This window comes from Limulus polyphemus, unplaced genomic scaffold (assembly GCF_000517525.1).
Source record: "Limulus polyphemus unplaced genomic scaffold, Limulus_polyphemus-2.1.2 Scaffold1391, whole genome shotgun sequence".
Classification (NCBI taxonomy): Eukaryota; Metazoa; Arthropoda; class Merostomata; order Xiphosura; family Limulidae; genus Limulus; species Limulus polyphemus.
In genome coordinates, this window is record NW_013667001.1 from 23,839 (window position 1) to 39,241 (window position 15,403).

The 15,403-nt window shown below is 30.3% G+C and overlaps 1 protein-coding gene across 4 annotated transcripts in view; it reads left to right on the forward strand.

Moving 5' to 3' along the window:
• LOC106463385 (alpha-1,3-mannosyl-glycoprotein 2-beta-N-acetylglucosaminyltransferase-like) overlaps positions 1 to 15,403 on the forward strand; it is an 87,756-nt gene that overhangs the window by 22,939 nt on the left and 49,414 nt on the right. The window contains exons 3-5 of one of the 4 annotated variants that reach the window (XM_022390860.1): positions 2,687 to 2,764; positions 10,646 to 10,757; positions 14,685 to 14,832. In XM_022390860.1, the coding sequence (XP_022246568.1) occupies positions 2,687 to 2,764; positions 10,646 to 10,757; positions 14,685 to 14,832 (338 nt within the window). Of the gene's footprint in view, positions 1 to 2,509; positions 2,765 to 10,645; positions 10,758 to 14,684; positions 14,833 to 15,403 lie in introns of all 4 variants that reach the window. The other 3 variants (XM_022390861.1, XM_022390859.1, XM_013923408.2) reach the window with 3 other exon arrangements.

Genomic DNA, 15,403 nt, shown 5'->3' on the forward strand with positions numbered 1-15,403 from the left:
ATTATTTAGATTCTGATTTGGTTTTTGCAGAAGGAAGAGTACAATCAGTCATTTTTTAGTAAAAGAGCAGAATTTTCTTGTCATTGGTTCACCTTTCCCAAGTAACATGATTTCCTATGTTCTGTTGAAAGGAATAATTATTTCCTAACAAAAACAGTGTGTAACTGTTTGTATTAATAATACTTTATTTATACATATTGTTATTTGTAGATAAGTTAGTTTTTAATGGTTTACAAAGTGTGGGAAATTCATAAAATGTTTAACTCTTTTCTAATAAATATTACAATCTATTAAATAGTGAGTCCTTTATAGATGTTATGGTTATTTATATTTTCAATATGGGATCCTTGAGAAGAGTTAGTATTTGAAAGTATATCTAGATATTATAAATACTAGCTTTAAATTTAATTTTACCATTTGAGTGGTGACACATGCAGTATACCAGGCCTGGAAAGGCTAGCTTCAAGCAACGAAATTTGTCTCAAATAGCTCAGTTTAAACTTGAATAATATTTTTCAGTGAGAATTATTATTGAACTATTTAGGTGTTTTATAGTTCTTGTTATATTTTAATAATAGTCTATGGATGAAGGCTGGGTATTTAATAGTTGTAGATATTGTTGTTTATTAACAAATATTTCTACTATGATTCTAAAAAGCTTAATATTTCAATCACAATGAATTAATATATTTCTAAGGATAGCTACAATATGCACAATTGGCTGCAGCTGGTGAGTAGTAGTAGGGTTTGGGATGTTGTAGGCTCTTGCACCAAATTCTGGCCCCCATTTGATTATCCATGCTAGTTGTTTTGTTTTTCATATGTGGTTTTGGATCGTACCTGATAGATAGAACATCCTTAATACTTTTAGAAGCTATTGCTACAGACATTTTCCTTTAAAAATTATATTTTTTGTATTTTTCCATTTAAGTGATATAACTTAATTATCCTGTTTTGTCTTTGTTGTTAATGTGTTGATAGATAGTTTTTGACGGTTCTTGCTTAGATTTGGATTCTTTCTATTCTAATCATTCTAATATTTTGAGTTAGGAAAAGCATTTTCAAAATTTGTTTAAAATATTGTCTTGGAGAATTTGTTTTGGATTTATATTTTTCATCTTTACATATTTCTGATTTTTTTTCTGTATACTTTTGATGTAGATAAAAAATTAGACTATTTTCATTTGTGTTTATATATATATATATATATAAATATATATATATATCTAGTTATATAAGTATAAAAAAGACAGAATTTTAATGTCTAAAATTTCAGTAATGGTGTGGCTGGCACACACCAAAAATGTGGGATTTGACCATTACCTACCATCCTTTTTTGTGCTTTTGGTTCTTAAGCACAAAAGTGCACAATGAGCTTTACTCACCATGGGGATTCGCCCCTGATTTTTTTTGTAAGCTCCAAAGCTTACTGCTGAGACACGGGGGAGGGAGGATCTCTTTTTGCTCAGTACTTGCTATAATATGTAAAACATGATAAGGAGAAACCAGTGCATTGTTCTAACCTAGTAACATTAAAGACAACTCATGCAAGTGCAAGTTAATGAACCAAAAAACTATCTATTACCTTGTGAATTATCTTGTGTAGTTTTGTGAATTTATATGAGTATATAGAATATTGTACTTGAAATGTGTAAAAATATACTTGAATTATTTGGAGCCAATTGTAAGCATCTGTGTTTCAGTATACTAGAAATATTTGTACATGCTTTGAAATAGTTTATCTGAAGGATGAGCAATGATTCATCAGTTTGAAACTTAATTTGGAAGGAATCATTTTTTCTACCTTCTATTGAAGCTATTTTCTTTACAACAGGTTGAATAGACAAACAATTTGTATAGCTTTTTCTTGAAAAATTTGGTCACTTCGTGCTTAAAGTTGGTGTGACAGTTAATTTAGCTTTTAAAAGTTCTTCACATTTATCCTTCATTATAGGGCTGGCCTAAAATATGACTCATGTGTTATATTAGGTGGATATTCAAGCACTTATTTTTCTGGTTGAATACTTTGTTTGCTGGATATTCACTGAAGCGATAAAATTTTATGGTGAGATCTTTATTAGTATACAGCTGTGCACATTCAACCTTTAGTGAAGTTTGTGAAGTATAAAAAAGTAATAGCAAGATTTGCATTGTGACGCATATTACACAGTTAAGAGGCTACTTATTGTATTGGTTACTGTGCTGTTTACTCTATTGATGTAAAAAGTCTTTCTGGAAAAAAGGTACATATTATAGCCATTGGTAACAGTTGCTTTTGAGAATCATGGGGTTCTTGTATCATTTGAAAGGTTGTGCTGTTCAGAGTTCTTAAGAGCCCTTAGCAGATCACCTTCTAACAAAGTTTCTTAATTTTGAATCTAGTGATGGTAAAGAAACTAGGAACTATTATTAACATTGGCTTCATTATGTCCTGGTTGATCCTATCATGCATTATTAAACATTTAAAAATTGTTCAAACCATATTATGAATTTCACCATCATTTTACAGAATTGTTCTTGAAGCTGTTAGAGGTGTATAACATTCATGCAGCCCAACAAGATGGGAACATTATTCAGTACCTGTTCGTGTAACATTCTAGCTCAACTTATGACAGTGAGACTCAGATTTTTTATGTGCTCCATCTATGTGATGTGTATAATTTCCTTCTACTTCTTGGTTGTTCAGCAGCTGTACAAGCATCAATTAAAAAACGAAGTACCTTGGTTGAGGGGTCTTGTAAATGAAACACAACCGATACAGCAGGTATGTATGGGGATTATATGATACAAAAAATTAATTTAGTTAATTTGTTGAAACATTTCACTAGGAAATTAAATTGTTTAAGAGGGTTTTATTTATATATAATATAATTGCATTTTAATACAGAAGAAAAAGTTTACACCTGTCTCCTTACCTGGAACTGTACAATAATTTATACAAATCAGTCTAATGTTAATATCTAGAATGTTTTTTGTTTTTTTTATTCTGTATGTGTACAAGTATAAAAGCATTAATTATGATTTGCAAAAATGATTGGTAATGAAATATAGCTAGGCTCATTTAATCTAGACCACTCTTCTTCATTTAACAACCTCTGCTTGTAAACTACAGCGTGACGTATATTTGTATTTCAATAGATTGTAGATCTGGTACACCTTTCGTATGATTTAATTTTGAAATCTGACTTCCAACAACTAAAAATTTTGAGATTTGTACATTATTGTAACCTTGTTTAAATTTTTTGGAAATGCTATTTACAAATTGTTTGTTAGTATAAATTGGTGGCATCAAAATGAGCTGTTTGGAAACATTGTACGTAACCTTGTGACAGTAACAGAAGTGTATTTCTACATTATAGATTTTATTAAGTGCATAATACAACCACTGGATATAGATGTTTATTTTACTGTAGTTACAGATAAAATATCTTAACTTATTACATATGAAATGTTTTTACATAGCATTTCATGTTTGTTTGAAAAATATATCAAACAAAAATCAAAATGTATTTTATCACCATTTTTAAAAATGTCAATTGAAGTCCTGAAGTAATGATATCTGTGAAATGTACATATAGTCTTGATGAATGACTCCAGTGGAAATTGTTAGGCATATGATTGAAGTGTACAGAAAATTATAAAAGAAATCAGCTTAGAAGGCCTGTACTTGTGGTTTCACTGTTAGCTTCATACTTCTAACAGAATATATATGAATAAATTACAATATTGGAAATTATAACAAGTTTAAAATTTTAGGAAACATGGTATTGTTGAAATTCAGTGTGATACATAACCTCCATACACATAGTTCTTCTGATTCAGTGCTGCCCTTTATATGCATACTTTTTTGCTCACCACTTGCCTTGAGGATCCCACCGAAACTTGCATGGTTCCATGTGACATTGCTGTGTTGTTGCATTCAAGTAAACATGTGACAACTCTCCACCAATAGGAGTGTGACACACTGTTCTAGTGCAACTGACTTCTATACTGATCATTCAGTCATCACTTCTCAATTTAGTATTCATGTGTAAAGATGCCTTTTTTTCTGCTTTTGAACTTTTGAGATATAAGGCATTTTTTGTGAAAGTATCTACAAAACTAACTGTTGTGGAAATATTAAATTTGGATTTTTGTTTCCAAAATTTCTGCTTCTGCAGATGTTGTGGTCTTTTATTTTCACATTATTAATTCATAAGTGATAGTAACTTCCATTTTGTCTGAAAGTGGGACAACAAGACATTGTTTACTCTAGACTAACAATTAAAATGGCATCTTTTGATCCTGATATACCCATCCATGGTGACAAAGAGGATTTTGACATATTTTTTCCCACTAACTACCTTCTATCCATGCTGTCATGGATATCCCTAGACTTTTTTTAGTAATTTCAACACATGGTTTCTCATGTATGTTACTTTGTTTTTTTCCCTCTCTCTCCTTCACCTCTTATTTTGTTCCCTGCTTCTTACTTCTGTGTTTTTTCTTCCTCTCTAGATACAGATACTCATGTCCATGGATTCTTTTTTTCTCAAATTTGCTTGGGACAGTAGGGACCCATTTAGCTCAGTTTGCAGATTTTTGGTTGATCGTTGGGTGTTGCAGGTTTTGTCAGAGGACCTTACTCTTCATTTTTTTTACTACTCCTCCCTTGTCTGTTGTTCTTTTTACTTTTCCTCCTCCAAAGGATCCAGTTTATTGATAACATCTGTCAGAGGCAATGTTGGATCTGTTGGCTAAAGTTCCTATTGTTCTCCAGGATTTTGTTCCCATCTGTTGAGCAATTCAGAGCTTGGGATTGTGGGGACTGGCTTCTTCTAGCTTCATTCCATCTAGTCTCCTACAGCCATACTCTTTTCCTCCTTCAGGATAAATCCTGTCTTGGTTTATCAGTAAAGTCAGAGATGTCTCATCTCACACTCATTCCATATCTGTTTTTATTGGGGGGGGGGGGTGTTCTTCAGTTCTCATCACTGTAGGGCCCAAACTTTTCCTCTCTGTTTAAGGGACATGGCACAGTTGGTTTGCTCTGTTCTATCCTCTTATTTTTCTTTTGGGGACTTGGGCTTCCTAGGAATTTCTTATCTTCTTCGGCCGTGCTCACATACTCCATTCACGTTGGTACTGTGCATGATCAGTGGAACTCTCTTGGGGGGCTTTGTCCTCTATCATTCATCTTCGTCCTTCCCTGCACGTCGATTTCACCTGGTGGTCCAACAGAACAAATACCAGAGATAGATACCTACCCCTCTCAGACTTCACCCATCCTACCCACTTTTGTTGCATTTTTTCTTGCCTGATCTTGAAGTGATGGTTGAACAATCAGTATAGAGGGAGTCAGCTTTGCTAGGAGGGTGTGTTACACTTCTATTGGTGAAGGGTTGTCATGAGTTTAGGTTTGAGTCTCAAGGATAGTGGTGAGAGAAGAAGCTTGCATATAGAGGGCAGTACTGAATTGGAAAGTTATATGTGAGAGGAGGTCACATATCTATCTATCGGAAATACATTTTCATTGTTGGAAAATGTTAACTTTTGTTGATTAAAACTGACCTCAATTTGGCAATTAACAGACTTGGCTATATGTAATTGTTGTTCTTCCTCAACTTGACTAATTTTCACAAAGTTATCAGTTCTGATGGTAACATTACCTTTTGTAGATATATATAGTGTGTTACGCAATGAGTTCTCAAGTATACAAGGAATATGATTTTTATTCAAATGAATAACCACCTGATAATGGAGTTTGTATATTAATCTTTTTTTTTAGGGTGATAAATAGCTACCTATTCTTTGTTGTGATATCCTTAAAATGAAAAAGTAACATTACAACAGGTTTAAATATGTAGCCAATTTGCTTCTGTGGAAACAGTCTTCCTAGGATTGTAAATAATGTATTTCTTAATCTATTGAGATTATTGTCTTGCATATGTTAACACTACTGCTGTATATTTATTAGACATGTCAAAGTTTAATATTTTAGAGGTAACAGTATGTTCAACATTTCACTAATTTTACTATTAATGAAATTACTGTTAGATTCATTTCTTTTTCAAATTATTTTATGTTACTGCTTCAAGAAACAGGGAATAACTGCATATAAACATGTAGACACAAGTCACAAGACTTTTCACTAAGTTAACTTAAAAGGTACATTTTAATCTTGAAAAAGGGAGCTTATATATACCTTACTGATTATATACCAGAGTATCTGAAAATGGTAAACTGGTTTAATGTCAACATTCAACTGTGCACTTTATACTATGGTGTTTAGTGCATAAAAATATTAGAGGAATTTCTCAACATAATTTTGAATTGAAAAATGGTAAACTTTCATCAACATTTCTACAGTGAAATGCTTAGATTTCAATAGGACATTCTTCCATCAATTTTGTTTCAAGAACAGATTAGCCATAGCAAATATAAGCTTTGAATTATTTTTGAAATAAGTCTAAAATATAACCCATGTGCTAATACTCTTTTTTTTTAAGATTATTAAGTTGATAAAATGACAAAAAATTGTAGTTTTGCACTTGTTTTCCTTTGGTTCTCTGTTGAGACACTTGAAGGATTGTTCTGTAATATCTGATACTGAGAAAAATTTTGATACTGTGAGAACTAGAACTCATTAGTGACCATTTGTTGTCTTTTCATACCTTTATAATTCTAGGGTTAAAAACTTTCAACTTACTATAAGAAGATTACAAAGCTCGTACTGAATTTGTAGAGCATACTGATTCAGTTATAGCAAAGCCAGGAAAAGGAAACATGATAGTAATTTTAATGTAATAAACAACTGTAAGCAAGAACAAAGTGAAAAATGTGACACTTGAGTGGTGTAATATAGTATCACTATTAGTGATAAACATGTTTGTGTATAGTAACATTCTTATCTGTGCCATATTACTATAAACTCCACAAGTATGACTCTACAGTGATGGCATAGAATTAAAATGGAACTATAAACATTATGGATGCTTCATCAGCAGGTCTGATTCCTTGTGTGAAATGTCCTGTATGTATAATTAAAATTTACAACATAGTTATTTGTAACTATAATCTGTCAATCTCGTGAATGAACAAAACTTGCATAAGTCTGATCAATCAATTAATATATAGTTTCAAATATTTTAATGCTTTTGATATAGAACTTAACATGTACAATTTTGAAGCACATGCAAAAATAATACAATGTGCTCTGGATCAGTGGATCATTTTGTTAATGTGTGCAGTTGTTTTATATATATCAGAAGTATAAATTTACTGCAGAGTGATTAGTAGCTGAAAGTTTTATACATTCTTGTGCATTTACACACATCAGAAAATAGTGCTTTAACAAATACTTGATGTATAAGAAGTGTATTTGTTAAAAGAATATTTAATCTTACAACAGTAAATATGTTAAATATGTAAATGTTAAAATCTATAGCGTTATTTATGCTGGGATAACATTTCTGTGATTTAAATCAAAATTAAAAAATTCGATTAGTATACACTGTCATAAACAAATGGATAAATTGCCTTTGTTTTATATCTTCTGATAAAATATCAGTAGTTAGAGATTGGCATGACAGATTGGCTTTTTTTTTTTTTTGCGCTCTTTACAAAAGGATAATATGCTACTGTCTGAAGTAAATAACACTAGTGACAGGCATGAACAAAAAAAAAGGTTTTACCAAATTCCCCATAAAAATATTCTGACGTATTGCCAATTTTATTATTTTACAATGTAGTCGTCTATTTTTATTGCACAGTTATTTCCTTGTACATATGATTTTACTTGCAAGTTGTTTCATTTTGAAGTTGTATCTTATTCCCAATGCTTCATGTGTCTTTATGATAAGTTCTTTCTGGTCTGTCTGGAACATTTTTGTTAAGAAATCTCAAATTGTATCACAACCAATGTATAAGTAGTAATAGGTATTGATTACATTACTTGTCATAAGACATTAGTATTAGCACGATTATATTTTTATACACTATGTTCTTAATCTAGTCCTTTAGGGATTTTTAAGAATTAGAAGTGTGTACAATAATACTATTTCAATCACACTATATTTGTCATATCCATTGCCCAAAACGCGTTTCATCCAGTCCAGGGTTCATCAGGCCAGCTGGGATGCAACAAACACAGCAGTGGTCAGAACACTACTTATATAAGCCATTTGATACAACAGCAATTGTTATGGTGTGTATGCTGTTTACAAGCTGGCAAATAAAGATTGTAATGATTATCCTTAAGAGTAAAAGTCTTATTAGAGTATACGTTAATTTTCATTTCTTTATCTTGTATGATACATCTGTCCCTTTTGCACTAATGCTTATTGATATTATATATTTTGGTAACCAACAAAAGGAAGTTGGAACTTACTGTGCCACCTTGACTTGCATATTTAAAAGTATAAAATTAATTTGTCGTGTGAAAACTGGCTGTCATTGTTAAGGTTCTTTTAAAGCACCTTATTGATGTGAAGAATTGGAAATTAAACCCAAAGATGTGTCTTTCTAAAGTTTGGTTTAGAATAAAACATCCCATTTTACCAAAAGTTTTGTAAAAGCTATGACTGTATAGACAACCTTCCTATTCATTTGAAATTTAAAATGCATATATTGCAAAATAACACCCATGAGATCACAACACTAATTACTTGTTTTGAGCTGTGAAATTGTTTTCAATGAATTTGTTTGGTAGAGGTGAACCAGTCATTTTATTGCACTCTTTGATATTGAACAGAAAAAAACAAACTGGAGATGTGAGTTTAATAATCGTTTGTGTCTTCATTGTTGTTGGTTTTTTCTACTATTTTAAATGGAGATGTTGAGATTTAGTTTTTCTGTAAGTTTCAGAAAATATATTTTGTTTTTCAAGGTTTCATTGAATTACACAAGAAATTACATAAATGAAATTAATGTTTATCCTTTAGTAAAGAACCTTCATAAAAATTGAAGAAATAAGTTTGATCTTTTTCGAAATGCCCTCAGTATTTACAGCAATATTATGTTATCTTTTTTAATGCTTTGTTTTTTTTCTGTAATCTTTTCATGGTTTAGACATTTTAAAATAATTTTTGCAGTATTGTTCCATTATCATCTGGACTTAATTAGAACCTCAAATATTCCTTGAAAATGAAGCTTTTATTTGCAGTAGCTTACTTAGATTTTATATAATCTGATTTGACTGAAGGTTTATTAGCAAGTTACAAATCATTGTCAGTTTTAAGGGGAAAAAAAGTGAATATCATTGATATAAATTTTAAGAAGATATGTTTTTATAAGTTAGTTGTCAAGGGCATCAGTTTTAATATAATATTATAAATTCATGATTGGATTAAAAACCATACTTTATAACAATGTTGATGGTAGTGACTGAGTATGCAGGATGCCCAGTGAACTTATATTATGAGAATTGAAATTCATTAAGATTCCAAACGAAGAAATTTTTCATCAAAGAAAATGATAAGTTAAAATGGAGTATAAACATTGCATAAGTAAAAATAGAAGAATAATGTTAAATTTTGATAAATGAACAACTACACATTGGTAACATATTTTTCAGATGTGATGATTATTTGGTTTATGTTGAGAATGATCTGTCAATCTTGCTGTGGTTGGTATATTTGGTCATTTTGTGCATGACTTGGGAAGGTCATGTATTGTTTAGACCTTTTTCTTCCTCCTCTACAATTGTGGATGTTTACTTTCAAATGCTATATTAAGAGATAAGGGCACATGTATTGGCTTATGTATCATTTATTAAGTTTTTACTTTAATTTTACTAGTAATTCCAGCAAAAAAGGCTAGAGTAAATACATAGTTCCCATCCTCACATGAGCTATATGTTTTTAGTGGAAATATTAATGGTTCCTATCCACTCATTTTTACCATTATGTATTTCATCTTAAAGAAACTAATCAATATCCAAAATGTTTGAAGAATAAATAAAGTACCAAACACTTGTAAAAGAAAAAAAGTATAAAGAATAAAACAAGGTAATAAAAGTAAGCAAAATATAACAAAAAGGATAAAGTAGGTGGTAGAGATGTATGTTCTTAGGAGTATCCAGTTAAAGATAAGAATATGCACATTTTAGAGATTTTTAGATAATTTTTATAATTCTTCTGAATATTAAACTCTACAAACTTCACAGTTATTTGTTTGAAATTAACCCTATGATTGTCCCACAAAATAAAACAATGAGTAAAAATACTACGTAAGATGACTACATGATAAATTTAGTACTGATGACTTAAATTTGAATCACATCTCAGTTTAATTTTAAAAATATAATTTGTTATATTGGGGACATTTTGTAGTGAATTTGAGGACTTTTGTTCAAGGGAAACCGTTTAATTTAATAAGACCTGTAAAACTTAAAAGCATTGTCTGTAATGTGACTTTCTGAAAATCACTAAGTCACGTACAAGGCAAGAATTGCAAACTATACTGATTAAGATTGTTCATTTGTTGAGCTTGCTTTTGTGTTTTTTCCTTCACTTAAAAACTCAGCATAAGTTATGTTATGAAATGCCTCACTTTCTAGTTATATAGGCTGACTTAGTTAAATCTTTACATCTTTTCAATGGGTGAGTGGTCCCGAAGTAACTACAACATTCACCAGATGCTAATATTAAAATAAATATGTTTTCAGGTGCATCGTTCCTCCAAATTGAATGATCAGTTAGACTTATTGGAACTAGAACTACAAAAACAACTTAGGTCAAATGAAGAACTGCTGATAAAACTACGTTCTTTGAAGAAGAGTAAGTTGTTTTGGTTATTTAACCATAACTTTTAAGATACATGTAAGTACAGCGTTTAAATGTAGGTTAAAACTCGATGTATCTTAGTTATTTCTAAAGAAATTAGGAAATTATTTTCAGAAGAGTTGTATTTGTAGGTGTATTTTTTTATAGATAATTTTAGATAGATAGATAAAAGAAATTAAGCTGTGTTTGGTTTTGATGTTTTATATCCAGATTGACAGAAGTTGAATTAAAAACCTTTTAGTATGGAAACATTTGTTTCTATTATATTTTGGTTACAACATTTTCAACAATATATAATCGACTAAGAAGCTATAGTTTACTACAATTATTGAACATATTTTATTAATTGACATGAGGTACTTAAATGATTCAGTTGTATTTTGTCCACTAGTTCTCAAGTGTTAATTTTTTTAATAGAAATTACCTTTTTCAAAATAATCTATAATGAAATACCTGCAAAAAAAACACTGCTCCATTAGGTGCAATTAGACACATGATTTTAGTTGTATCCACAAATTCTGGCTGTGCTCACGTCCAAACAGTTATGTATCTGTAATACTTTACATCTTTATCCATTTAATTGGTTTTATTGGATGCAATCCCAAAGTTTTGCATCCTAGGATGCAGGCTACTTGTTTAGGGGGCAAGTGAAAAAGCATCTGCCAAGGTCTGTCTCTTTGGAATTTCTGTTGAATATAGCACAGCATGAGAACTTAAAGAGGTTGGTAAAGCAAATACTAATGTCACAACTATCAACTTCAGTAGCAATCACATGGGTTGGTCCTATTTTAGAAACCTAGTTAATTAACTTTATTTATCAGCTCTTGAAGCAATGGTGTTCAAATAGTAATCAGAAATTTTTCAAGGTTAGGATATTCAAAAGTTGAAATATCTCACCCATTATCCTGTACAAACATTTTTTAATCAGCAGTAAAGGTCATTAGTATGTGAGATTGTTCAATATAAAAGATAATTACATCGACTGACTTAAATATACAGTATAGCTTTAATGCTATGTTATTTTTTTGTTTCATAATACTTAAATTTTCCATTTTCTGAAGCTATTTTTTGTTGCTTTATGATCCATTTTATTTTCATTGTATTCTTGCTGTTCTGTATTTTCTTTGATGATTGCTAAGTACTTGAAAGTAAATAAAAAGATTTAAAGAAAATTATAGCCTGATATAAGGTAGTAAGTGTTAAGCATTTTCCCATTAAAGACACATACAGACAAAAAAACTAGTAATTATAAAACATAAAATATTTAACCATCAGTGTTTACAATAAGATCGAAGAACAGCAAGAGTATAAAAGTAATAATGCGATACACATTTGGTCCTCTGTTGTGACTTGTATTCATATATGGTATAGATACCATAGTGTCACAAACTATAAGATTACAAGCTTGTGTAATCATACTAAAGTAGTTTTTCTGTTATATCTGTATGTCTTTATCTGTACAGACATTTGGCTTACTTCTTGAAATTCAAAGGTGTCCATTTTTTATTAAAATTAGTTTATGTATCTTTTTAAAGGTAAAAACCTGTTTTTTTAAATAAATATTTACCATGAGACTTGAGTTAAAGACTTTGTTTTTTCAATCACTTTACTGCTCAATAGTATTTAATGGAGTAATAGCAAAAATATCATCACAAAAAGGTAGGCAAAGCCCAGTGAATGCCAATTCCAAAATTTTACTTATTTTTTTTATGTAAATTGATACCAACAGGACATTATTGTATGTAAATTTTCTTTGTCTTCGTTTATTTTTTTATTTTAATATTGGACAGGAATTTTGATTTATTTTGATACTCACTTAAACAATAAGAAGAATAGAAGCTATAACACACTAGCAAGATGGTTCAACCCTTAATAGAATAGAAGCCATAACACTAGCAAGATGGTTCAACCATTAATAGAATAGAAGCTATAACACACAAGCAAAATGTTTCAACCATCAATAGAATAGAAGCTATAACACTAGCAATATGGTTTAACCATCAATAGCAACACTATAATCATTTTCACGTGCAGTCTTAATTGATGAAATAATTAGTCCAGGTTTTTGAAAATATGTATTGCTCATTACTTTTTGTATTGTCATTGTTTATTATATTTGTATGTCTTTCCCGAATCATTATTATATATATTTTGAAGCTTTTTCTAAAAATTTTAGTTTTTCTTAACTGATTAGGTTTCCCACAGCAGAATCATGTGTGAATGTTTATTTACATCAGTTTCAAATGCAGTTTTTTGTTTCTTTTTTTCACAGATTACACAGGTTTGATACAGCATTGTTTTACATAGTTTTATCTAGGGTTCTTTGACCATTGCAGTGTTGTAGATTCCCAATAGAATTATTTGTGGTTGATTTCTCAAACATCAGTGACCTTTTTCTAGTTTAATAGTTCCTATTATCTTTAGGAAGCCAAACTCTATATTATGTATGAAGTGAAGAAGTAAAAATAAATCAATACACATAATATGAAATTTGGTAATACACATTCATAGAATACACTAGCTTTGAGTTAGGTGGAAAAACTTCACAAAAGATTTTGTAAATGTAAAACAATGTAGGGATGGTAGTGCCAAAAAGAATGCAAACATGAATATAGCGATGATACAGCTATACATTTTGCATCTGTTCTTACCTCACTGTAGGTGTCCTCAACATTAGGTCCCAAGAAGTCAAGATTATGATCAATGATAATTAATAATCTATTGTAGCCAATTGTAGGGTATAATATCAATATCTGAGGTCATTCTACAAGAGCAATGAAGAAACTGATATGATATTAACAATATATATTTTACCATTGAATTGTAAAAATAAAACAAATGTTCACTTATCAATGAAAGTGTTTAAAAAAAAGGGGGAACAAGTAATAAAAAGAATTTTGCAAAAATTAAGTATGATGTAGGTATGGCAATGCAGAAATGAGGTAGGGATAAATACACAAAACCATACAAAAGTCACTACATAAGTAGCCAAATCTTTCCAAGAATGTTGAATTAATGTCAGTTGAATAAAAGCATTTAAACTAAATAATGCTATACAGTCTTACAGTGGCTAATAACCATAATCTCATAAGATTGACTCAGTACTTACTGGCTACTTATGTGGGGATTTTTGTATGGTTTTGTGTATTCATTCCTACTTTGTTTTTGTACTTTTTGCATTGTCATCCCTACATCATGCTTAATTATTGAAAAAAAAAATGTTTTATTACTTGTGTACTTGTGTGTTCCATGCTAACATTAAGTCTACGCAATAGGGCATATGTTTACATGTTTCTTGGCCACCTGCTGGTTTGCATTAGAATAAACTACCTGTATGTTTTACCACCTGCTGTCCTGCAATATCAAAATACACTACATGTTCCTTGGCTACCAAATGGTTTGCATAATGAGAAAATGCTTGGCTCCCTGTTAGTCTACATAATAAAATAACAGTTGTGTATATTTGTTTACAGTTGGTCTAATCAGCATAAAGTATACATCAAAATGTTTACTGATTGCTTGATGATCATTAGTATCTTTCAGAAGTTTTTATTCTGTTTTGAATAATATAGTAATAGAACTTTATGGCCATCTTTTGTTATTCATAATTAGGATATTGTTGAACATTCCCTGCCTTGGGAGACTGACACTGGACTTAAAGAAGCTCTGTTGTTATTTCTTGCATACTTCTGTCTTACCTGATTAGAGTTACATGATTTTTAACTTGCTGATGGTGAAGTAATTTATACAAAATGAGTTTCTTTGTATGTTTACTTAGTAACACAAATAAAAAATAATAATTTTTGTATGAAATTTAATAAAGCATTTTTTTTTCTTTAATATCTGGTAACACTTTTAACCCAGTTCTTTTTTTTTTTACTAATCCTTAGTTTAAGGTTTCTAATGCTGTCTTTTTTGTAGAAAATATTGCTCAAGAAAAGGATTCCAAGTCTGAAGAAATTATCAAGGAAAGCAACAGTACATCAGTCAAACCCAGCCCGATAATTGGTGTATTAGTTTTTTCATGCAACCGAATAACAATTAAAAGAAATCTAGACCAGTTATTAAAGTAAGTTTTATTTACATTGTAACTACATAGTCTATAACCAAATTCAATAAGTTGTAATTTTAAGTCACAGAATATTTTTAGCTATTGAACTAAAGTATATGTGTTATAAGTTAACATATTTTCAAATGTATGAACTGGCAATTCCATGTTGCTTTATTTGTTTACTTACTGATTAGAATAATAATTATCATCTTTTAACAATGTAATAACTTGCACAACATTTTCAGGCTTTTTTTTCATGATAGAGAGGCCCCCCAGTGGCACAGCGGTATACCTGCGGACTTACAATGCTAGAATTTGGGTTTCAGTACCCGTTGTGGGCAGAGCACAGATAGCCCATTGTATAGCTTTGTGCATAATTACAAACAAACAAACATGATAGAGAGAGGAAAAACACTAGTAATTTCATAAAGAATTTAATTTGTAGCCTCCATATAGAAATACCTTAGATAATTATGTAAGTTGGGTTGATGGACTGTGTTATAGTTTTAAAAAGACAGAATGATATTCAAAATAAAAATAAAATGAATTATTACTTGACTGTCAGTGATACTATAAACTTTTTCGAGTG